Genomic DNA, 25,980 nt, shown 5'->3' on the forward strand with positions numbered 1-25,980 from the left:
GCTCACGGACACGTGCTCACGGACACACACTGTCTTGATCGGCTGTTGTTTCTGGGCATGGGTTGTAAGGCTGGTTGTGTGTGCTGTTCAACAACATTTAACGTTTGATGGTCGTTGTGATTAGTACAGATGTTGTATGTTGTCTTTCTCTTTTCAACAGACATGGAAGCAGATTATCTGTTTTGTTTTTTTCTTGGTTTTTTTTTTTTTTTTTTTTTTCTTTTGTTTTTTTTTCTGTTTTCTTTCCATTCCTCTCTCTCCCTCTCTCTCTTCCCTCCTTCTCCTTTGTCCCCCCCCCTCCTTCTTTTGAGGAAGTAAATAAAAATATAAAATAAAATAAAAAATAAATAAATAAATAATAATTAAAAAAAAAATAATAATAATAATAAATAAATAAATAGATACAGTCCCCCGCAGAGGGGGGGTGGAGGAGGGAAAAAAAAAAAAAAAGAAATTCAAGTTCTAATGAGTTCGAGAACTGAGGTACCCCTGTTGTTTCAATCTTTGAGGAATACAATGTATCATAATCATATTAAGCCTTCTCATCTTACTGTAGAGACCTAATGTGTGGCACTCTAAGAAAACAGCTGGGTAATGTGTGGTTCTGTGGGTTAGCCCTCTGCTATCCCACATGCATGTCACTTTGGACAAAAGTATATGCTAAGTACATAAATGTAAATGCACAAAAGAAGGTAGAGGGCATGCAGTAGGGCCCACCCTAAATAAGATGCCAGCCACTGCATGGCACTCTCAAGCAACCACACACTAAGTGGACCATTGAAAAAACATGATTCTGGACCACAGCAGGAAGCTGCAGTGACCATAAGAGACTTCTGTTGTACAACAAACATCTAGCAAATTACATAACAGTATAGAATATTACATTGTCACTGTGCTGAAGCTCAAAAGAAAAACAAATTTAACAAAATTACGTGACGGAACAAACCGTGGAAACTGGATCAGTCACACTGTAATTCAGCATCTGGGCTGTGCTAATTGTAATTAATACACCAAGTAGATTGAATCCAAAGGGATTACAGAGGTTTGGAGAGAAAGAGACAGTGTGGCATAGCATGCAAAGATTCCCTAATCCATAAATCAGCAGAGACATTTAGTAGCATACAATGAAATATCTTTATGCAGTTGTTTCCAGGATGATTACATTGAGGAAGGGAGAAGTGAACTGGAACAAGAATATCACTGATCTGATTGGTATACATCAGTTAAGGAAACATGAATCTGTGAATCCATGATGTAGAAAAAATACTGGAAAGTGTCATGCATGTATGTGGTGTATACAGTAAAACTATTGCAACAATTCTGCAAAAAGTCAACCTACACCAGAAAGAACACAAGACACAAGACAGGGTTGGGATTCCAATACATACTATTTGTGATTAACCTAACTACAACTAATTTATAGATACAAGTTAGACTAGATGCATGCCTTTGAACTGTAGGAGGAAAGTGGAGTACTCACACGATCATGGGAGAACATAGATTCCACACACAGACCACAGAGATGGGTTTAGACCCTCTCCCTGGAGGTGTGCTGACAATGCTGTCCACCTTTGTACTTCTATACCTCAGTCATGATTGCTTCCCGTGTTTCTAATGGCTAATATAATGCTAAATACAGTTGGTAATTGTACAAGGTGGGTTTCAATCCAGTATATTTTGCTTTGTGAGCATGACAAACTTGTTCCACAGACAAGACATTTATCAATGATAGGAAACAATCTTTCTAAATAAAGACTAGCACCACATCAGATTTTCTGCAGTGCTTACTAATACGTTATGAAATTACAATATAAAAAATACTAACATAGTAAATGATATTTACTGAAATTATATTCCTCTATATTTTCTGATATTCCATTAATATTTGGAAAGATCTTAGATTAGATTTCTTTTTAAGTTTTTATTGTACATTAAAGTAACATTCAAAGTCGGTTAATTGGGAAGCATTTAATGGATATAAAATATATACATGCTCAGTTTATGATGTTAACAATCTCTAAAGTATATCATAATTTGTATTTTTTTTATTATGCAAAATGGAAAATATTTAGGCTTCATTTTAAAAGCACAGTTATTCACAAGCAGTCATGTTTGATGCTTTTTGCATAAAACAAACGTTTTCACACAATAAAATACATTTTAATGAACAGGTCATATTTTCACAACTGAAATGTTAGATATTTGTTCACATTAACACATTTCAAAGAATAACATTTATGTATAAAACGTGTTGTTTTAAGGAATACATTTTTTGGAAAATATGGACCATTAACGGTGAACAGTTGTTGGGAGAACATTGAGCACAGATTATGGGTAAATATTATAATGCATATGGGGGTAAAATGACAAAAGAACACCAGTGTTAAGAAATGTAACAGATATACCTGAGTAATAATAAACTTCATTTATCATTTTGGCCTTTAGGAAATCTACAAGTAAAGGAGAGATACACACAAATAAACTATGACTAAAACAAGATGTAATGAGATGGACTATCTCCGGAAAGTCTGTTTGCTGTTAAATCATTTTTGTGTTTTTCCTTTATTCAGTTTGTTAAGCATAAACCAAAAATGCATACAGACATTTAATTATGCCATTTAACAATATGTCAATACATACTGGTTTTCTTTTTTTTTCAAGAGGAAGCAAATGAGAAGTGGAAGAACAAACCGATAGATCAAACATGAGCACAGAGATGTGCACAGTTCTGTCAACATATCAGGGCAAAAGCAACAGTGGCAGATTTATGTAAATGAAGGACAACAAAGAATAAATTAAAATGACTTAAGCAAATAAAAAAATAATACATAAAAAAATATATGTAATAAGTAAATGAAATGGCTATCCTGCCCATACATGGAAGTACAGCAAAATGAATGGATTAATACTGATACAGATGGTGACACACTTGCTAAATTTGGAGGATGAAGGTGAATGATGGTCATACCTCTAGTCATAATTCTAGCAGTCTGAACGTGACACTGTGACTTCTGCCCCACAGTGAGTCTGTTACAAAATAAGGCATATATGTTGAGGTCATACTATACTGTAATAATTACACTGATACAATGTTACGCCCTATACATAATTCCATTTCAATGCAAGATATACAATCAATTAATGTTTGCCAGATCAATTTCAATATCTGAAATATTGCATAATATTTAATAAATACTTTGAAGCGTGAAAGATTGTGGATGTTTCAGGGAGGGATGATGTCAGCAAACCTCCTCACATTATTCACACATATTCGATTTATAGTTCGGTTTGTGTGAGATCGCAAGACTGGGAAACAAGACTCAGTTCTAGGAGATTGTCCAGGTTCGTTTGTGCATTTCTGCCCTGTTCATTATGCTTATGTTCATACCATGAAGTCAACAAATAATATTTCTCCATTCCACCATCCAATCCCTCTCATCAAATGGATTCGATAACTATATCCAAAGATTGTGTTTTACTGACACAAAACAATAGTAGTCTTTGGTAACGCCACACAAGAGTATCTCATCTATTCTTCCCCTATAAACAAGTATAATTCTCACAAGCACCTGATATTGAGAGACACCACAATTATAGGCTTTAGTGTGACAGAGCTGTGTCCCAGTATTTATGACAAAGTAAGCATGCTTTCATGCAAATAGATGTTCAATTTTCCAGAACACTCATCATCTTTGACGCAATAAATTAACCCCTCACTAGTTTACAGGGAAATCCTTTTCATAAAAGTGTTTGCAATCAATGATTTGCAAGATACTGCGAAAAAGTACATAATTAAAATTTCCTTTTTAAAGATAGAGCCAGGAGCAACAGCAGGAATAGACACAAAATGAATTTTACTATATTCTTTCCAGTGTGGTAATAATCCAAACATCGGTTCTTCTCCCTATGTGTACATGTTTCCTCTTAGCATACTCTTACATGTACATTTCCTCTAAGCTTACTCTAAGCTGTTTTCCCATGGTGTATTTCGCTTCTTCCACTTTTTACTCCCTCGAATCTTTATTTTTGTCCTCTTTCTCCTGCTTGTCTTTCTCATATTTGTCCTTGTCTGTGTTTTTCAGACTGTCACATGATGATAAAGTTGTCAGGGAAATCATCTCAGACTTGCTGTAATCAGAATTATCTTTAAACCTGTGTGTGCCATGTGATTCATTATGCTGTTGGCACCCGTTGGCACTCATGCCTTCTTGTCTCTTAATGGTCTGCCGGGAGAGATACAGCCTAAAGGCTCTTTGGACAACCGCTGCAGAGACGTTCTCCTGCTTACGACGCAGCGTGGAAGTGATAGGCTCGTAGGACACAGAGGGGTTAGAGGCCATGAAGCGGTCTTCCATCTGGCTCCGTAATGCATCCATTTCCCCACCTTCGCCTAACACGCGCTTGGTGAAGGCGAATAGGATGTCCAGGCAGTGGATGCGTTCTCCACTCACCATGGGCAAGTCCATCATAATGAGCTGGACCGTGTTGGGCGTGGGGATGCGCAGAGGCGGTTGCAGTGCATTGGCAAAGTCTGACAGCTGTCTGAATTCCATAAACTGCGTGGCATTGGTGTCAAACTTCTCCCACACCTCATAGAACATCTCGAAATCCTCCTCACCCAGTGGCTCAGTACTCTCCTCCCTGGCCACGTTGAAGTTCTCCAAGATGACGGCAATGTACATGTTGACCACAATTAGGAAAGAAATGATTATGTAGCTCACAAAGAAACAAATGCCCACTGTCGGGCTGCCACAGTCCCCCCTGGTGGCCGTACTGCCTGGGTTTTGGATTGTGCTGTTACAGTCTGGCTCCTGATTGAGAATGGGATTCAGCAAGCCATCCCACCCTGCTGATGTGGTGATCTGGAACAAGCAGATCATGCTGTTGAAGAACGTCTCGAAGTTGAACATGTCGTCAATGCCTCCCTCCTTTTTGACGTAGGCGAAGTTCGACATGCCAAAGATGGCATAGATAAACATGACCAGGAATAGCAGGAGACCGATGTTGAACAGTGCTGGAAGTGACATTATCAAAGCAAACAGAAGGGTACGGATGCCCTTTGCCGCCTTAATAAGGCGGAGGATGCGACTGATTCTGAAAAGACGAATGACTCGAAATAGGGTTGGTGAGACTGGGAAGTACTCAATCATTTTTGTGAGAGATATACCTGAAAAGAAAAATGAACTCATTAGACTTACTTTAAAACATATACGTGTATAATTATACATCTATCCACCCATTAATTGATTCCTCTTGTCAAAGAAATCCCCCATGCCTTGCAAAAGTTTTGAGCCCCCCCCCCCCCGGCAATAATCAGATTTGGCTAAATTACAAATGATAGATACATGTTCTTCCTGTTAGTATTTTTGTTGCAAACTCAATCTCTCTGATTTTTAAAAATCAAAATCATCAGCGAATCTTTCACAGAAAATCAAAAACTGAAAAAAGCATCATGCATAAGATTTCAGCCCCTGCATATTAGTACAGTGGTACCTCGATATACGTCCTTAATCCGTTCCAGATCCTTGGACTTATACCAAACAGGATGTATACCAAACAAATTTTGGTGTAGTTTCCATTTTCTCAGTATTAATCCAACAGTGCTTACTGGGATGTCCAAAGTCTTGGATATTCTTTGTACCCCATTCTAAACTTATGACATTAGATTACTTTATGTCTAACTTCCTTATTCTGCTCTTTATTGTTTACTTTACTCTTTACCTTCATTCTGTCAGTCTTTCCAATAACAGTGAAACTGGGTGAGGGGGGGTGATTACACGTAGGGGCCACTTATAGGACAATTGAAAATTTACTGTGAGACTATGAGTTTTCATTTAAAATGCTGACAGAAAGAGCATGTATCTGTATCATTTGTAATTCAGGTATTTTCAAGGGCGGCTCAGTACTTTTGCAAGGCACTGTAATTGGAAAACATGCTAATTCAAAGAGACACGTATGAGTGTAAATAAATCAGGGTATTACAGATTTCAATAAATTATTATTTCTTACCAACAATCGATATAATAATGACAACAAAATCAAACACATTCCATCCAATGGTGAAGTAATACTGACAAAACGCAGTCATCTTAAGTACACATTCTCCAGTGAACAGGATAATGAACACCAGATTTATCCGGTAAAGGGTGTTTTTCTTTTCCTGTGAATCGTCGTCTGTGTCCACCATCATGACAAACATGTTAAAGACGATGAGAATCATGATCACAACGTCAAAGGCTCGAGATGTAACTAAATCATAAATTAATCCTTGTAACTTGTTCTGGAAGAAAGAAACAACATATTGTGTATTTCAACAATTTATGATGGTTAAACACAATACAATTATTACAATTATTAATTGTCACATTTTGGTTGTTTTGGGTCGTTGGATGTCTTTTTCTCATGTGGATATAGTGATTTCATACCTTTGGTCTAGGGATAGGCTTTTGAGGTTTTTTTGATCCAAGCTTCTTCATCGCATTATAATACTTTTTCTGCTCCTCAGTCATGAAGATATCCTGACCTCCAAGGTAAATAAGAAAAATAAAGCTTGTTATAACACTACAACACGTCCACTCTTCCAATGAATTTGCCCTTTCAATATAATGAGAGTGATGTGAAAATGAAAGTACACGTTCTTTCGATTCTAAGGTTTTATCTACCAGGACATACTGTAATAAAAATCATAATGTCTTTAGCAAGCATTAAAATTAGGTAAATACAACCTCAAATGAAGAACAACACATGACATATTACACTGTCATAATTTATTTAACAAAAGGTGTGTGTTAGCACAATGCCAAGGAGGAAAGACTGTCAGGGTCAGCACCTGTTCTGTCTCTTTTGTGTCCCTTCCCTGTTTGGCCAGTAGGGGTCACTGGCCATCCTGTCTTTCCTTGCGCCTTAATTGAATTTATTAGTTTCATCTGCTGCCTGTTTTCCCTACCCATGTTAATTAGTCTCACCTGCCCTGTGTTGTCTTGTTAGTCTTAGTATTTAAGTCCTTTATGAATGTTAGTTGTCCACGTTTATTTAAGCGTGTTGTATTTTGCCTGCCTGATCTTCTATCTGATGAGCCACACTAGTTCTCAGGTATATACCAGGAGCAGGTGTGGCTCATCAGAAGCCAGGTAGGATAGAAAACTTACTGGATAGTAGCTCTCCAGGACCGGAGTTGGTGACCCCTGTCCTAGTCTATTTGTTATTTGGTTGCTGTTATTCCTTGTTTTGTTTTTGATCCCTCGTGGTCTGCTTTTGTTTTATTAGTGTCCCTAGTGTTTTTCCCCTTTTAATACACCCCAGTGATCCCTGAGCTGCAAGTGAGTTGTCCGCTCTCCATTCCTGCTTGCACCATGACACCATAACCCCAAATCTGCCCTGGTCCGTGACAAAAGACATCAGCAATGATTTTAGAGAAGCAACTGTTGCTGCCCATCAATATGGGAAGGGCTATAAGGCCACGTCCATCATTCCACAGTAAGAAAGATTATTCAAAAACATGCAAGACAGTTGCCAATCTTCCCAGGAGTGGACATCCCAGCAAAATCAGAGTGTTTGTTTTTCCCATGATTGTACATGGGGGTGGTTTGGTGGTTCAGTGGTTAGCACTGTTGCCTCACAAGTCTCTGACATGGTTCCATGTGTGTGGAGTTTGCATGTTTTTGTTGTGGGGTTTCCTCCAAGTACTCCAGTTTCCCCACATTCCAAAAACATACTGAAGCTAACTGGTGTTACCAAATTGCCGACAGATGTGCATGTGCGAGTGAATGGTGCATGAGTGAATGGTGCATGTACACATCCGTTAATGATATCAATATCATTAATGGATTAATGGATACCTTGTTATCAATATCAATATTAATAATATTGATATTGATAACAACAATAATAATAATAACAACAATAATAATACGCTCATCTTTGCCACATGATTTTCAAGTTATTTTATCTCCAGCCTGCAGAGAGGTTCGACTTTTTCCATTGGCAACAGATGGAAATACTTATCTTTTTCTTCTGCTGATTGAAATTGTCAATAATGACGCCGATGAAGAGGTTCAGAGTAAAGAAGGACCCAAAAATGATGAATGTGACAAAGAACAGGTACAACAATACGTGACTTTCATATTCGGGCTGCAATTCTACCTAAAAGCAAAAGCAAATACAAAAACAAGACACACCGTTCAGGAAAGAGAAATGAAAACCTGGGTTTCAAACTGAAGTGAATATTCATGAAAAACGGGTGAAAAATAGGTTAAAAATACAAAGAGCACTTACATCCCGAGCATCTACTGCTGCGTACATAATGGGCATCCAGCCCTTAAATGTAGCCTGAGGATACAGAAGAATTTTTCATTTTCTTGCAAGAAACTGTATTTTTATGGGATCAGGTATTATACTGTCTTGCTGCAAAAGGCCTTTTGACACAGTATATAATTATGAACAATTAAAATGGTTTATGGAACCAACATGCCAAAGCATCTTAATGTATTAAGCTTAGTTTGTCTTTGAAAAGAAACATTCAGTCTTTGCTGAGTCTGCTCTGCTCAAGTACACTGCATGCGATGTACTGCCAAGTGGCAAAATGAAAGAAAACTGAATAATACAATAAAAAAATAGATTAAGTAATACAAATTTAACACCATATGCTTTTCTAAAAGGAGTTACAAATGACAAAATGACAGCTAGAAAAACTACATTCCTAACGCCCTCAGGAATGAACCGATCAAAAGCTACAGAACCCCAAAAAATTCGATCACGCACGAAGCTGATAAAGATACTGTAACGATATGAAGCCCAATATTTCTCTCTCCTACTGCATTCCGAGGACTGTCCCTTTCTTTAATCAGGGTGTATTTTTATTTTTTTAACCACTCAAGTTAACCTTTAAAATTCCAATTATTTCTTCAAATCACCAGAATATGGTGATTTTTAGCTTTTTATTATTCTACCTGCCAATATGTAATATGGCTTATTCCTGCTGCACCCCCCCCCCCCCCAAAAAAAAAAAATAGACCATTACTTTTAAATTATTAAGTTGGCTCAAATATCAATCTCCCTTCTACAATTTTGCTCTATAGCCACCAATTGACATAACTGGTACGCAAGTATGCATTTACCTTTAAAAACAATACCTGCGGCAATCGATTATTGTAAATATAACGTACGTATTTTATGTGCATTTGCGCCGGTATGACAAGAAATTACTGTGCATTTTAACCTCTATACCGCAAATGAAGTACGAATTAGCATATAAAGGTTAAAACGTGCTATAGCTTCTTGTCATATCGGCGCAAATACACATAAAATACGTACGCATTCACGCTGTTACAACAATCGATTGCTGCGCGTGTCGCTTTTATAGGTGAATGCGTACTTGCGCACCAGTTATGTCAATCCCTGTCAGTAGTATGAGGAATTGTAAATTGTCTGACCTTGGCTGACAAATGGGATCCTCATGGTATAAGATAGCAGGATGGTGAGTCTATGGAAAACAGCAAGAGGAATATAGCCAGCCTAGAGGAAATCCACAGAGGGCACCACTCACCACTTGTAAGAGAGCCAGGTATCCCGCTGCCACATTATCAAAGTTTATCTTGACATTAATCCACCGCTTGTCGTCGCTGGTCTGGTTCAAACAGTCATTGCGGTTGTTCACCACTTTTGGGTCAAAGCGCTCCATTGAGGTGGTGTTGACACAGTAGTAGAACTTTCCGGCTAATTGGTTCACGCCCACAATGCTGAAAATGAGCCAGAATATGAGGCAGACCAAGAGGACGTTCATAATGGAGGATATTGCTCCAAGTAGGGCGTAGACAACCACCTGTGCCCATGGAAAAATGAAAAAGACACAGAAAGTTACAATATTTACTAATAAAATAGATAAAATGAACATGATTTGTCATGGTGGACAACAGTAGTTAATTAGTATAGATATGTACTACCTTCATAATGCATTACAATGGTCAGTATAAGAATTAAGGATACTTTGAACTGCATTATGAAGGTAGCGCATTATAGATGAGGGCTTCATAAAGTATTCATAATGCATAGTAAACACGGCTATAATAATACTTCCGCCATGTTTATATTGCGTTATGAATACATTATAATGTGTTGTGAATGTGTTAATTGATTCTTATAGATATTGCTTTCATAGAACAGGAGGCATATCAAGGCGTTCCCAGGCCAGCCGAGAGACATTATCTCTCCAGCATGTCCTGGGTCTGCCCTGGGGCCTCCTACCAACAGGACATGCCCAAAACACCTCCCCAGGGAGTCGCCCAGGAAGCATCCTAGATACTGTAGATGCTCCAACCACCTCAACTGGCTCCTTTCAATGCAGAGGAGCAGTGGTTGTACTTTGAGCTTCTCCCGAATGCTCGAATGTCCGAGCTCCTCACCCTATATCTAAGGCTAAGCACAGCCCTGTATTATATTGGCCGGTGTGCCTTCATGAGTTTAGATCAGAGAATATCAGTGTAGACATTTTGGGAAAACATTAAGACATTTAGGGAATGAAGTGAAGAATATTCTGAGTGTCGGTGGTTGATTTTCTTTCATTTTTATCTTTGTTATCTTAAGCTTATATACCAGCAGGCACACACACACACACACACCCACGTGCACGGCTCACACCTTCATTCCCTCAAAGCGAGAAAGAGCTCTCAGGGGTCGGAGGGCTCGCAGTGTCCTCAAGGACTTGATGGCCGCCCAGTCTGAGAAGCCCAGAGCATTGGCCACCAGGCTGATCACAGACACCTGGTAGAGGCAGGATAGATGCTCTCAGGAAGTGGAGAATTCCTGGTGAGGATTCATACCGCACAAAACTCTGGACAAGTACTTTTGCCTTAAGATCAACATAACTTCATAAATTTGTTCAAACTAATGATTAGTTATTTAAATGCCCTGACAGCTGTAACACTCATATTGCAATAGCAAACTTCTTATTGCATCCTATTACATAGTTGGCTGTATATCGATCTACTGAACACTTATCCAATTCAGGGCTCCATACCAAGTATTTGATCTTCAAACAAAAACTGAATACTAAATAATACAGTACAAAACTGTTTTAATTGACAGTTACTTATTTCACAAGCAAAATTGCCCAATAGCATGCCACCATGTGGTAAAGGAATCACCTTCCTATTCTGATCATGGCACCATGAGCATCATGCTATCATCTTTATGCTAGAATGGTGGAGGCATCTCGATCCAGGCATCTATGCAGAACTGCTTCAATCAGTAACATTTTTTCACTTTGAGTATGTCGTGTGTTAAATCTGAGTGCTGACACTCTGGTAGTAAAGATCTCAAGCCTTTATATCGACCTTGATGTTGAGCGGAACTGTCTCAAATCAAGTCAATTCAGATCTGTTTTTTTACCAAAGTATTAAAACAACTGGCCCTTATTATCCCCCGATCTGCATGGGGTTTGGTTAAATACCAATTCCCACTTTGTGTTTATTGATACCCTTACACACCAAACAAATTAAAATAGAGCTAAATATTGGCATATTTTTTTCTTAAAGGCTCCTTCTACGCAGTCTTACCTAACCCCACCCCCCCCCCCTAAAAAAAAAAATCTTTTAATTTAATTTGAAAAATGAGCTAATAAATTCTACACATACAAGAAAGGGCACATACTTTCATGCTGCTGAATACAGTTATTGTAAAACATGCTAGGATATGCATTCAACCTACTCAGCATTCAGCCTACTAACATCAGTCTACATGGAATCTAATATAAAAATTAAAAAAATAAAGACCAGTTTTTACAGGCTCCAAGTACATACATTGACGATCAGGAAATCCAGGCAGCACCAGGCATTGGTGAAATATTTTGCAAATCCATAAGCCACCCACTTCAGTAGCATTTCAAGAATAAATACATAGGTGAAGACTTTGTCTGCCCACTCTAGAATTTTCTTTACAGTTTTCCTCTGTTCAATGTAGATGTCATCAAATGCCTGAGACGGAGAATCACACATAGTTAGTTAGAACCTTCTGTAATCAAAAAGACAATGAAACCATTGATCTTCTAACTACTTATCCTGGTCAGGGTTAGGAGAGGTCTGGAGGTTGCTAGAGTCCACATGAACTAGTTCACGTTCGTTCGTTTTTTTTACATTTTCAATGTCTTTCTATCTGAACCTCATTTAATTTTCTCCTTATTTCTGTCATATACCACTGAACAGTCATAGACACAAGTTTCATTAAAATGATTAAGTTACATTAAAAACCATTTCTGAGGTTGAGAATCTATCTTACCACTTGTGTCGTGTTATGCTAACAGTGAACTTTGTGGTTGTTTTTTCATAGTCTTATATTTTGTTAATGATTTTTTGTGCTCATCATTAACATAAAGGTATTCCCTAAAACTGCTTTGATGCTTTAACTCGACGTGTCGCTTCAAATTGGATGCAGATGTGGCTGAAGTCCGGACTTATTTTTTCAAACCAGGTGGGCATAATTTGCATAATAACGTGTGATTTTTCCCATCAAAATCTACAGTAATTTCTTCAAAAAAAGGACTCAAATGTTTATACAAACTGCCTTCAGCAGAAGCGTCCGAACTCGAAGCACCAGCCATGCTAGCCTATAATCGGCAAACTTTAAAACTGTCATAAAACGTGAGTGCCGTTCAGTTTCACGAGAGCGAACGTCACTCACGTTCACGTTCATAATTTGTAAACTGATTCGTTCAGTTCAGCGTTCACGAAAAATATAAACGTGTTCATTGAACAACACTGCTGCCTTATACATATTAAAAGAATTATTCATCTTTTATACAGCTAATCTTGCCAAATCAAGGAGGAGATTAGGAGTAAAAATATATTATCTGGTACACAGTAGGCCTATAGTTTTTAGTAAAACTATTCGTGACATTTTCTCATTGGTATAAGAATACATTCGGGTGACAAAGGTGTTTTACTACTGTTCCTCTTGCTTTCAGCAAGCACTGATTTTTTTAACACTACTTGAGGGGGCACAAATAAAGTAGTAGTACTCTTACTCAATCTATTAATTAACCAATGTTAGATTGGTACTAATCCCATGCTCATTCATCATTAATCAATAATAATGGTTCATGTATTCTCTGCAGTTACTATATGTGTTCATAAATTCTACTTGAGTAGGAACTGAGTTACTATACTAAGTTATTTGTGCCCCTTCAAGTAAAGTGTCACCGATACCAATAATAGCTTAGAACAAAGGCACTAATACACACAGTAAAGCCTTTTCTCTCCTATAATCTCAGAAGCCCTGGGGCTGGTTTCTTCTGCAGGTGTACAGCCCACTAACCAGTGCGCAGCTGCTCAGGAGAATCATGAAGATGATGAAACTTTCAAACCAGTTATGCTCCACAATCAAGAAGCACTTCGTTCTCAGAGTTGACCACATTTTCCTCTTCCTTTCATTCCTGCTGGCATGGCAACATGGACATCTACGGACACACCCTAAAATTAAATGGGAAAATAATAAAATAATTAAGAAAAATCCATAAAGACTGAACATACATTGACATTTAACATTATATCACATTTATTTATCAGATCTTTATCCAAAGTGATGTATAATTCGTAAATAATAAACTACTAATACTGTGCATGACTATTATTTCATTTCTAAACGGCACATAAGTAATAACTGACTTTCCAAAAATGTAATGTAACAATTTCTAAAACACTGAACTCAAACGTTCCCAAAAAATATATATATTGCATCCATCCATTCATCGACGTTTATACTGGGTCAGGTTGCAGGGGCAGCAGTCTAAGCAGGGAGGTGCAGACCACCCTCTCACCAGCCAGCTCCTCCGAGGGAATTCCAAGGCATTTCCAGGCCAGCTGAGAGATATAATCTCTCCAGCATGTCCTGGGTCTGCCCTGGGGCCTCCTCCCAGTTAGACATGCCTGAAACATCTCCCCAGGGAGCCATCCAGGAAGCATCCTAGATAGATGCCCAAACCATCTCAACTGGCTCCATTTGATGCAGGGGAGCAGCAGCTCTACTTTGAGCTCCTCCTGAATGTCCGAGCTCCTCACCCTATCTCTAAGGCTGAGCCCAGAAACCCTGTAGAGGAAGTTCATTTCAGCCACTTGTATCCGCAATCTCATTCTCTCGGTCACTACCCAGTGAGGGTACCCAATCTCCTCCTTGATTTTGGTGCTTTGTCCTGGGTATGACGTTAAACTGCATCCGGCTCTACAAGCAGTCCTCCAATTTGCAGGAAAAAACTTTTGAGGGTTGGTGGCAAGATTGGCACTCCAGCCAGAGTAAAACACTTCACAGCAGTTAGGTCCAAACAGGCACAACACCCTTCTGCTCTCCGCGGGGGTAACTCTGCTGTAGCCACCCACAGGAAGGCTGCACGCATCATGAAGGGTATGGGGGAAAGCCTTCAGGAGCCTCATTGCCAGAAGAGTCTAAACAGTTGGAGAGCTAAAAGAGTCCGTCCTGTTGGGAATCGTGGCTGGTGTGGTGCTGAGGTGTTGCCCGCTGCATGGCGGCACTTGGATCCCAATTTGAGGCAGCCCATCCAGGTAGGCGCGTGGAATGTCTTGACTCTCCGGCGACATGACCATCTTCCTCTTCTGTCAGGGGAGCTTCGTAAACTCTGCATTTCGGTGGCTGCCTGGATCCAAGGTTCGACCAATGGATGGACCTTCCTCTCCAGCACCCTGGCATAGACCTTCCCATGGAGGCTGAGGAGTGTGATCCCCCTGAAGATGGAACACATCCTCTGGTCCCCTTTGTTAAAGACTGGGACCACCACTGTCCCCGATGTCCATGCAACTCTTGCGAAGAGGCGCGTCATCCAAGACAGCCTAACAATATGGTCTTCAGACATTCTGGTCTGAAAACCAGAATGTAACTATGCCACTCGATGCTTTGTTTGTCATGACACAGCAAGGCTGGATATCGGCCATTTGTGCCAAAGTAGCACTTCTGCGGGATCATACCAGAAGGCCTCACATTCACAAATCTTGACTGTTCAACGCCCTGCTGGCGGATCATGGCTTCTCTCCTCGGACCACTCTCAGTAGGCACTCACCATGGCTGACCATGTGCACCCCACAAGCCTTGCGGTTTCAGAGATGCTCTGACCCAAATTTCTGGCTACAATGATTTGGCCCTCATCACGGTCACCCAGGTCGTTACCCTTGCCCATTTCTTCTGCACTGAACAATTTAACTACAGGTACCACATATTAGCTTACAATCGAATATATCCTAAATCTCAACGCAGTGGTCATAACATTTGGCTCATCATTTTATTTATGATGTGTAGTATCAGAAGTGGATAGTTCAGATCCAGAGAGTAAATATCCAGACCAATTTTTTTCCCCAACCAACCACTTGAGTATAAAGAGTGATAATGACAGAGTAAATTTTGGTCAGGATGTTTTCTTTCTGGACCTCAGCTATCCATCTCTGTGTAGTATATACCATAGAGTATCCACAACACTTTACCTCGGGTGAAGCATGGCTCTGGTCCCTGGGATTCCTCAAAGTCCCCATCTCTGGACTCTCTGTTTTCCTCAAATGACAAATCAATGGTGCTGCCCTCAGAGGTGCTGAGCTTTGGCTCTCTCAGTTTCTGCGAAAGGGATTCCCCGACACGCCACAATTACTGCACTGCATACTCAGCTGCTTCTGGGTCATTCGCAGCTTTTTAGGAAACTAGCATTTTATGATTAATATGGCTGACCACTTTGAAGAGCAAGTTCTTTATCTTTGTCTCTGTTTATCTATTTGAGATCATTTCATGCAGCATGAAATCAAAATTACCCACAGGTCTTTAAAGATGAAAAAGGAAATTTTCCACTATTATTTAGACCAAATAATACAATCCATCAAGAGCTCATAGATAATTTTGATTCTGTTTTTATTGCATGGCATGCAATAATTAAATGTGCATTTTCATTCAAGGCTGAAGTATTTTCATGTCTTGTCTATTGTCCAATGCTCTTCATTTAAAACCTTCACAGATCACACAAACTCTTAATTAACTACTAATTATTTTTTCCATTCTAAAATATGCTTGTTGACATTGAAATACATGCTTTGGCTCATTTGAGAAGTATTCATATTCAAGCTTTAGCTATTGTAAAATACAGGACAAAGTCCACATTACCAGCAAAAAGCGCCAGAGTGCACATTACATAAAAAGGCATTCAACAGGTCACATCATTCTGTAGTGTAATGTGGAGTTCTCGGTCACCAGGAATAACCAGTAATGGGCATTGAGCACTCAACATCAATGGTTAATTCAGGATGCAAATATCTTTCCCTAACAATTACTATATAATTGCTGTTTTTCTAATTGTACCCTAGAATGTGTTTCACATCTTTCAAAAAGTATTTCTACTTGTGCAAGCCTATAATAGCTTGTAGGTTTTCTTGTGCTCATGGGTGAGTTATATTTTGTAATTAGCAAACATATTACATATACTATCTGCCTCACTTCTATATCGCTTTAGACAAAAATAAAAGTAAATGCCAAAGTCCATTTTATCTCCATGTCTTTCACCACTTCTTTCAGATGAGCGCTTTCAGAAAATGCCATATTAAAAGTACAGCAGTATTGGCTGCCATAAGACACAATTAACGAAGGTCTGGCAATGATGTGAGTCAGACATGATGATTTTCCAGATGTCTTTCTTCCCTGAATTTCAGTGGGAAATATTCCGCAATTTCTCACAGCCCTGCAATACCCAATTGATTACCTAATCCAGATGTAAATTTCTTGTATTTCAAGCACAACATTTTCATACTTTCAAATGAAAGTATTTTTCCAGCAGAAGGGCAAATCCAGCTGACTAAATGAGTTTGTATGAGTTTTACATGTAGGTAAAACCGTAACTTGTAGAATTATTCATAAAACTTGTCCTTAATTACAGCATAAACAAATTGACACCATTATAATTTATATAATTCATAAAGCTTAATGTATAAAAGTCCATGGCACAAATGTTTTCCATATGCATCTATTCCCAAATGAATTTTGACATAATACTATAAAATCCATCTGCGTCCATCAGATTTCTCAAGCTCTTGATATTTGCTAACTGAGAAGTATCAATATTACAAACAAGCTGTGTTAAACGTAAAATACGTAGAAAAGTAAAAATCAAGGTTTCACAGCATCAACGGTGCCACTGAATTTGAATGTATGACACAATCAAGCAGAAACAAGCAACCAGTTAAAAAATATCTCTAGATCTTTAAATACTATCTGCAGTCTCCATGGGTAGTGGTATGGACAATAAACATGTCTTACAGGTCTTGCCTTACTGAATACTTTGAGAGGATCTGTGAAACAGGTGAAATAACAAATGAAGTTAAGCCAAATAAGATTTACAGTGTATATGAACCACAACCTGACTTACGTGCTTTTATTCAGGACACAAAGAGAATAACAACATTTTGGCACAAGACCATAATGCATTGTTCCTTAGACAAGATGAGAACATCTTAACCTAAGCAACTCCCATTTAGGGCAGTAAATTATAAGAAAAACATATACACGTTTAAAGATGTGCAGTGCAGCTTTGATTAATTATTTTTATTCCAAAAAAATGTCCATGTTACCAGTTTTGAATTTACAAGGGTTACCTTTCTAAAGTGTGAAATAAACATAGCATCAATTAGTGCACTCTGCCTTAGACAGAACATAATAGCATCTGTGGGCAAGAGTTCTCCATCTGTCTTCATCAGTGGTCATCAAGTACTACAAATCAAGAAGATGGATTCTGCCATCTCTCCATGATTGTTCTAGCAGACATTAAATGCTCCTGCAACACTAATATCTCGTCCCACATATCCAAACAATTCAATTTCCAAAGTGCTTCAGCTGATATTGGAGTTTCAGACCATTAACTCTGACTCATTTCCCTTTCCAATTTCCACTCCACTTTTATCAAAAACAAAGACTACGTCTGAAAGATGTTTTTTGATGAAATCCCAGAGGTTATTGATGTAGGGGGGAAAAACTTTATAAGGAACCTACTTGTAGATTCCAACATGGAATATAGCCAATCCCGATAAAAACGTGCGACTCATGTACAAGTCGTAATAACGAACGCACGTACTACTTTGTAACACTCCTGAAAACATTTCAAGACTTCAGCGGTGATTCGGCTTGAGGTACAGTACGTACAGTATAGAGGTGCACGATCCGATATTCAGGATCAGTATTAGCACCGATGGATTAAACGGATCGGATATCGCCCTATGTTTACTTATTTAGTTTTGTTTAGTTTTGGCGATGTGTAAAAAGATCTTCTTTCTATTCTTGTTAAATCGATTTATACAATCAATCGCACGACAGCGCTTTTCCATTTTAGATGTTTTTGCAGCATTCAAGCTGAACGCTATGCTGCCAATTATCTTTTTTGCTACTAAAGTGGGTGTGAGCGCAGTGACTTCCGCCTTCTGTTACGTCATGTGCATACAGTTTGCAGTACGAGGAGCGTAATATTAGATAAGATCTGGAAGTATTTTACGCTTAAAACAACAACTAGTAGCACATCGGTTTGCAATCTTTGTTAAAACAATGTTTTGGCAGGTGGAAATACCGTTCAGTGGAAAATCCCACTAAACAAAGCCAACGCAATTGTGAGAGACAACGCGAGTTATATAAAAAAGCAATGGATGATTTGGGAATCGATAGCTTGGGCTGTTTTGGACACTCGCTACAGCTTGTGATACACAAGGGGCTGCTATCGCAGCGCAGTGTAAGTAACGCTGTGGCCAGTGGGAGAAAAACTGTAGGCCATTTTAAGCATTCGTCACTTGCGTATTCTTGCTTGTAAGATATTCAAACTGAACTGCCAATGCCTCAAAAACGCTTAAAACAATATGTACAAACGAGGTGGCATACTTTTTTTTCATTTGTATTTACTAGTTTAAAAAATTAGCTCTGGTTTCACATCGGTACTCAATATCCTCTGTTGGGATCGGTGCACCTCTAAGGATATTGAAGTAAGAGCTCTTGAATCTGTGTCAGTAGAGTATCGGCACTGGATTATTGGAATCGGAATAGAACTGAAAAAAATGTAGATCGGCCCATCCCTATACCACTGTATGTAGTTACTTTTATTATTACTGTATTATTATTATCATGTACTTCATTATCACTATTCCAACATACCTGCAAATTCAACTTAAAGACAGACTTAGGGAAGAGATTTCGTAACCTGAGGACTGCCTGTATATGTAATACACATGGTTTATACGTTGGATCAAGAGCAAACAATTCATTTTTCAGGATCCTAAGGAAGGACATTTAAGTTTCCACACTTTCATTGCATTTGTCTTTCATTCACAACATATTTAGCGATTTTTCTTTTGCAGTCATTATTGTGTGGTCTTGAGTATAATCATCATGTTAGCTAGCAGGAAACTCAAAACTTAGAAACTATTGAAATCTGGGGAAAGCTGTCATTTAGGCTAAATAGCTGAATATAAACATCTAATTCTCTCTCAAAGTACTTCAAATTCCTGCATCATTCCTTAAAAGCTGCATCATATTAAACATCTGTTACAGCTAAAATATAGGTAGATATGCAATGTATGTCAGTAATTCAGTGCTCAGTGGAAACATTAGACCAAATACATGACCAACATACAGTACTCCTCACTCATTCTGACACAATTTATAATATATTAATTATAACACTGGCTAGACTGAAATCATCTACTATCAGTTCGCAGCCAAGAGTTCAGCATAAATGTTACATAAAATTTATTTTGGCCCAAGTACAAAATATTTATTACATTTTCCTTTTTCTTTGCTGAATTTTCTCTGGCAGATTGTGACATCATTGTAGTGTACTGTCCCAGACGGTCAGAATAACTGCCTTACCTCTGTATTCAGAGAGTCCTTGTAGTCCTCAGTGCTGAAGTTCTCAGAGTCGGATTCATCCATAGCTATAGGCACTACAACAGTACACCCATGGTTGGGGACAAAATTTATGTACTCCTTCTCAGCGGGGCACTCTATGACATCAGTGGCCTCTTTACCCTCTTTTATGTAATGCTGTTCCTTGGAGACCTCAGTGTGGTTGGTGACAGCGTTTTCTGAATTGCTTTGGGATTCATTTGAGCTCCATGTCCCATCTAGGGCATTTTTCTGCCTGTTACACCTGCAGAGGTTCTGAAAGCACTTCTGCAATCTGGCCTTTATCGAGCAGATGCCAGATCTGATCCGGCCAAAAGCGATCCCTAGATTGTTCATCTCTCTGTCATCATCTGTTACCGGCAGATTATCGGTACTGAATGAGCTGAGCAACAGTGCCAGAAAAAGATTCAACACCTGCCAGATGGAGGTAAGAAAACACTTTTAAAATACTGTTCTTAGATACATTTGCTTTTGAGAATTCATTAGGCTTCTGTATTTGTAAATCAAAGAAAAGAATGGTATTGGACAAACTTCTTATTTAACACTTTGAATTAATGTTTCATTTAGTTTGTAATTAAGGACTTAAATGGTCTTGCAAACAATTAAATACACAGCTTTTACAAAGCTAGTTGGCCTGTCAAAAAAAACTCACTAACAAAATGCAGACAACAGCTTTTTAGCAGTTAATCATGGACCAGGTGGAGGAGGGAAGAAATCTTATGGAGAAGAAAGCATACCACCAAATTACCGATGACCAGGACCATCATGAAGAAGACAAGACACATGCCATGTCCAGACACCTCCATGCAGTCCCACATGGTCTCGATCCACTCGCCACAGAGCACCCGGAAGACAATGAGAAACGAGTGCAGAAAGTCGGACATGTGCCAACGTGGGAGATTGCAATCAGCTGCGATTTTGCATGTGCAGTCGCGGTAGTCCTTCCCGAATATCTGCATGCCCACCACAGCGAAGATGAAGACGATAATTCCCAACACGATTGTCAGGTTGCTCAGTGCACCCACCGAATTTCCAATGATCTTAATCAGAATGTTGAGTGTTGGCCAAGACTTGGCCAATTTAAACACCCTCACCTGTAGACAGAGTCAACACAGAATCCTACATTAGAACTCTCAAAACTCATGCGTTATGAAGTATGTGTGGCTATGAATTAGCAGTTCACTCACCAGTCTGAAAGACCTGAGAACAGACAGACCATCCACTTTTGGTATTAGAGGCTCGACCAAAGTCAGAACAACAATTACTGTGTCAGATATATTCCAACGATCTTGAAAGTAGTAGTAAGGATGAAAAGCAATGATTTTTAAACACATCTCTGCTGTGAAGATGCCTGTGAACACCTACACATAGAAGTACTCAAATGAAAATAGGAGCTCTGCTTTTGAAAGGAACTTATTAAGAAATGGCAAGCCAACAGACCGAGATAACACAAAGCGGAAAGTACTTACGTTGTTTCCACAGTTAAGAACTCCCTTGAATTTTTCTGTCACTGGGTAGTGTTCCAAGGCCATAAATAATGTGTTCAGGATAATACAAATGGTAATGGTAAGATCCAGTAAAGGATCCATCACTACCAGACCAGCCATATGCTTGACCTTCAACCACATTGGACAGCAATCCCAAACAAGAAAGGTCTTCGCAAATTTATACCACCATGGTGGAAACTTCTGCCGTGATCCCTCCAGTTCTGGAACAGCCCAAATTCATCATGTCATCTTAGGTCTATCACACTTCAATCCATCCGTTCGAGTTTTATGCCACATGACTTAATAAACAAGAAAATAAATCTATCCAGACCTCAGATACCACAGGGAGACAATCTTGCGGAATACAAGTATGGTTGGACTAATAGCAAAAATATTTCTGGAAAACTTTTAGTACATATTTAATGAACTGCAAGAAATCCTACTATATGGGCTTCAGAGGTATCATACCTTCCATTGTATTTGTCAGCATACTCGCAACACTAAGGGCTCTCTGCCTCACTTCAAAGTCTTCTAAGAAATCCATGGATGGTTGATGTGAGTTTGACCGCTTCTTCAGTGGAATCCCCATTTCCTACAGATAGAACGCAGTTCAAGACTTCAACCAAAATACTGCATCGCATCATGCCATCACGGTGCAACAGTTTCCATAAAACTGCACCAACATATTTTAACATACTGGATGAGAAGAGAACAGCCATGTACATACCGTACAATTAAGACAACAAAATGATTGAGTAATTTATCGATGCATCACAAATTGACTGCAGAGAGACCATATGCAACTGAAAAACAAAGAGTCACTTCATCACGACAAAAAAGCATAGCAGCACAATGACACTGATACACATCAAATACATTTTCCATGTAGGCACTTTTTAAATGCATCAGAAGCTCTTTCCAGATACATACAAACACCATAAGACACAGCAAACATAAACGTGTACACAACGTACAGGAACATGTGATCCTACCAAGAACCATTCCATTGATCTGATCATACATTCTAGTGCATTTTCCACTACACCCAGGGCCAGTCCAACCGCTTTTTGGACCCTAAGCAAAATTTGATCAATCTAGTTGTCATTTGTCATCTGCCTTCCCATTCTGAGAGGCTGATCAGCTGGGGCACCCCCTTGTGGCCGTAGGGCCCTAAGCAGCCGCTTAGTTCACTTAAGCCTTGGGCCACCCCTGACTACACAATATACTGGATGTCATTTGTCAGACAGATGTTGAGCAAGAACTTTCATCACATCCAGGATGTATCTCTGCCTTGTTGTCTATCCTACTTGGGTGAGGCTCCAGGTGAACCTGAGACACTGACCAATATGGATGGAAGATGGATCGATGTTGTGCTAGCTATGCATATGCATAAGAATTTATATAAATCCAAATATTATATACTGTGTAGAGTTTCTGTTCTACCACGGAGTACCAAAGGTCAAGTATGCTCGGAAGATGTCAAATTATTTATGAAAATACCTGTTCAGAAGCAAGAAGTTTGGAATCACAAGCACACAAAGCAAGTAGACAAAGTACAAACACAGTAGTAGGAGACAAAAGGCAAATTGTTGTTGGAAAATGTAATCTTTTCCAAGTCAGTTAATTCGTTTTTTTTTTTATTCTCTTAATACTTAAACAAATTCTGTTAATATTTCCCCCACTGTGTGTTCATGCACTGTCCCCTTAAAAACATACTACTGCATGTGTTGTCACGTGACTCCACCTCGTCCAATCTGTGACATGGAAGCAACATGGAGGCAAATTCAAACACTAAACCGACTGAGCAACTTGAGCACCTTGTAGAAAAAAAAAATACTGTGTCCGTCATTTGGAGACGTTGTGGCTTTAGTGAAAATGACACTGAACAAAAACAGGTCAAATGTAAACACTGTGAAAAAAACAGTTTCAGCTACCAAAGGTAATACAGTGGTACCTCAGTTCTCGAACTCATTAGAACTCGAATTTCTTAAAAGTCGAACCAACCAGTTCGGAAAAAAAATTACCTAGAACTCGATCTGAATCTCAGAAGTCAAACCGTGAGTGCTGACCTAAGATAACTTGTACGCGCGGGGAAATAAGTCACGCTGCACGTCTCTCAGCGGAAACAAAGGGTAACGCTTTCAGGTAACCAATATTTTCAGAAAAATGCCAAAGATGCCCTTATTTGTGGAAACTCCAGTGGTGCTGGGTAAATTTGAATACCTTTCGTATTCGGTAACGTTCAAGTTTGATAAATCAAACTCTGTGAAATTTCCTGTTTTGATACATTTATGTTTTAGATGGCCCATAAAAATCTGTAGCCCGATTAATGCAAATACGCTTAAGCAGAAGACAGTGAGGATCAGTACGTTGTACAGCTTTTTGACGGACTGGCATTTTGATAGGTCTACATTGCCTTGCGATAACCAGTCTGCTTCTAGCTAGCTACAGTACCTGAAGCTAATGTTGCATGCACAGAAAACGTGGAGGGGAAAAAGAAAGTAATTTTCTCTCAATGAGGAATATAGACTCATCAAAGATGCAGAAGCGAAACTATCATAAGTTATATTTTATGTACAGTACTGTACTGTATTATAGCACATTTGAATTAAACACATTTCAGTAATTTGTGCAGTACTGTAATTTGAAAAGCATTTGAAAGAGCTGTACTGTATTTTGAAAGAGCCAATAAAATTCAGTAAATGGGGGCACTGTATATTTTATTACCTTATATTCATGTAATAAATACACAAATATCAATTATATGGTAATCAGCCTGAGATATAAAGAAAAAGAAAAAAATTGGTTATAATGATCATCCGCTTATAGTGATCAATCTCACCCAGACAGACATGATCACTATAAACATATACAGACGCTCCTCTACTTGCGAATGAGATACATTCCGAATGGCTGTTAGTAACTTGAAACGTTCTTAAGTCGTTATTCAACATCATTTTAAGCGTATACACAAGTACAAAGAACTAGGATGCTGGGAGTACGCACGCTACGCTGCTGCGTGGTGGGAGTAGTGGTCAGAAGTCGTACTAGGCAGAACTGGCATGCAGAAAAAAAAACTTGATGTTGCGGACAGGAAACGGGAGCCCAAGGAACACAATTTGAACTTACAGTCCTCTTCGTTTGTATGTCTGAAAGTTCGTAAGTTGAAAGTTTGTAAATAGAGTAGTGTCTGTATATACTTTTTTAGGAAACTTGCTTTTTACATTAGCGATGTGGTTTGATTTCAGTTTGAAATATCCAATAACCATAAAAGGTTCATCAGTGTGTTTACTTCAATTATTTAAAAATCATAAAGGTATACATACGATCTTTCATTAGAAAAGATATCCCAGCTTTAATAGTTCACCATATTTACAGTACATTCCTTTTCAGTGAAATATTAGGGCAAAAAATAAATAAAATAATCGCTCATTAATCGTAATCAAGGGAAGATGTTCAATTAATCAAGATATTTTAATAATTATTATGGTCCTATTCCATCCAAAGCATGGACTCTCACCTGTTGCGGGGATGAGTTTCGCTTCTTGTACGTCACTGTGTTGTCATCAAAGGAGTATTGCGACCCTGACCTCCTAATGCTGTCCTCTGACTGGAACGTCTCTCCATCCGCCTTCTCCTCATCCTCCCTGCACTTGCGTCGCCGGTTGCGCCTCTCTTTGGCACTTTTGGAGCTCAGTTTGGATGCTTCAGAGGAGATATTAGTGATACTTCCCTTCTTCTGGCTTAACTCAGGATCAATGGCCCCACGGATAGCCTACAAAACAATCGGGACAGGCACTGGAATGCTTGCGTTCAGTTCCACTGAAATATATGCAATATTAGCTTCAGAGCTAATACTAATACCTACAATGCCAAAGAACTACAAACTAACATGCAAATCTATTCCGCAAGCCAGCAATTTAATGGTCAGAGAATCAAGCCAAGATTAAGATTAAGGTAGCAATAATAAAATTATAGATACCATATGAAAGTTTTAGGAATCAAAGCAATCAGCAAAATTTTTCATTAGCTGGGTTTTGTGGCATTTTTTTCAGAACAAAATAACAATATTACAAAATATGCTAATAAAATGAAATAAAAAAGTCGATGCTACATAAGACACTGAACAGTTAGTGGTCCTCAGGAAGCCAATGAATAGCGCATATAAGTCTTCTTTTTATGTGTGGGTGATTAATTTAGACTAATGAATTTAACTATTACCACAGCCACCCCCCCTCTCCCCAGATGACAATTTGTACTAGGGCTGCACGATATCACATCGCAATACCACATTGTGACATGTGAAATTTCCACGAGTAACTTTGCAACATTTCTAAAACAAAACAAATGGAATGAAAATACCCAAAATAAACTATAGCCAAATAGAACTTGTTTTTATCTACCAAGAGAGTGTGAAATATGTTGGTGGTGTTGTTGTGTCAACAGATGTGACTCCCGCATGTGTGCACAATTTATCATGCAGCCCTAATTCTTACTGTCAACAGATTATTTTCTTTGTAAAAGTAGCTCGTACTCAAAATAATGGTTGGAGACCGCCACTACAATGCACAATAGCAGGATAATG

The 25,980-nt window shown here is 38.8% G+C and overlaps 1 protein-coding gene across 2 annotated transcripts in view; it reads right to left on the reverse strand.

The window, feature by feature from the left end:
- Window positions 1-1,957: 1,957 nt before the first annotated feature.
- The window catches only part of scn1laa (sodium channel, voltage-gated, type I-like, alpha), a 37,765-nt gene continuing 13,742 nt past the window's right edge, over window positions 1,958-25,980 (reverse strand). For both annotated transcript variants that reach the window (XM_023797207.2, XM_023797289.2), the window contains exons 11-26: window positions 24,916-25,170; window positions 21,864-21,987; window positions 21,378-21,616; window positions 21,096-21,269; window positions 20,646-21,002; window positions 19,873-20,322; window positions 15,477-15,603; window positions 13,306-13,460; window positions 11,796-11,969; window positions 10,636-10,758; window positions 9,545-9,820; window positions 8,275-8,328; window positions 8,005-8,142; window positions 6,426-6,530; window positions 6,010-6,280; window positions 1,958-5,167 (exon numbers count right to left, since the gene is read on the reverse strand). In XM_023797207.2, coding sequence (XP_023652975.1) covers window positions 4,005-5,167; window positions 6,010-6,280; window positions 6,426-6,530; window positions 8,005-8,142; window positions 8,275-8,328; window positions 9,545-9,820; window positions 10,636-10,758; window positions 11,796-11,969; window positions 13,306-13,460; window positions 15,477-15,603; window positions 19,873-20,322; window positions 20,646-21,002; window positions 21,096-21,269; window positions 21,378-21,616; window positions 21,864-21,987; window positions 24,916-25,170 — 4,185 coding nt within the window. In that variant the 3' untranslated portion in view covers window positions 1,958-4,004. The remainder of the gene's footprint in view (window positions 5,168-6,009; window positions 6,281-6,425; window positions 6,531-8,004; window positions 8,143-8,274; window positions 8,329-9,544; window positions 9,821-10,635; window positions 10,759-11,795; window positions 11,970-13,305; window positions 13,461-15,476; window positions 15,604-19,872; window positions 20,323-20,645; window positions 21,003-21,095; window positions 21,270-21,377; window positions 21,617-21,863; window positions 21,988-24,915; window positions 25,171-25,980) is intronic.

The sequence above is a fragment of the Paramormyrops kingsleyae genome, chromosome 1 (genome assembly GCF_048594095.1).
Source record: "Paramormyrops kingsleyae isolate MSU_618 chromosome 1, PKINGS_0.4, whole genome shotgun sequence".
Taxonomy (NCBI): Eukaryota; Metazoa; Chordata; class Actinopteri; order Osteoglossiformes; family Mormyridae; genus Paramormyrops; species Paramormyrops kingsleyae.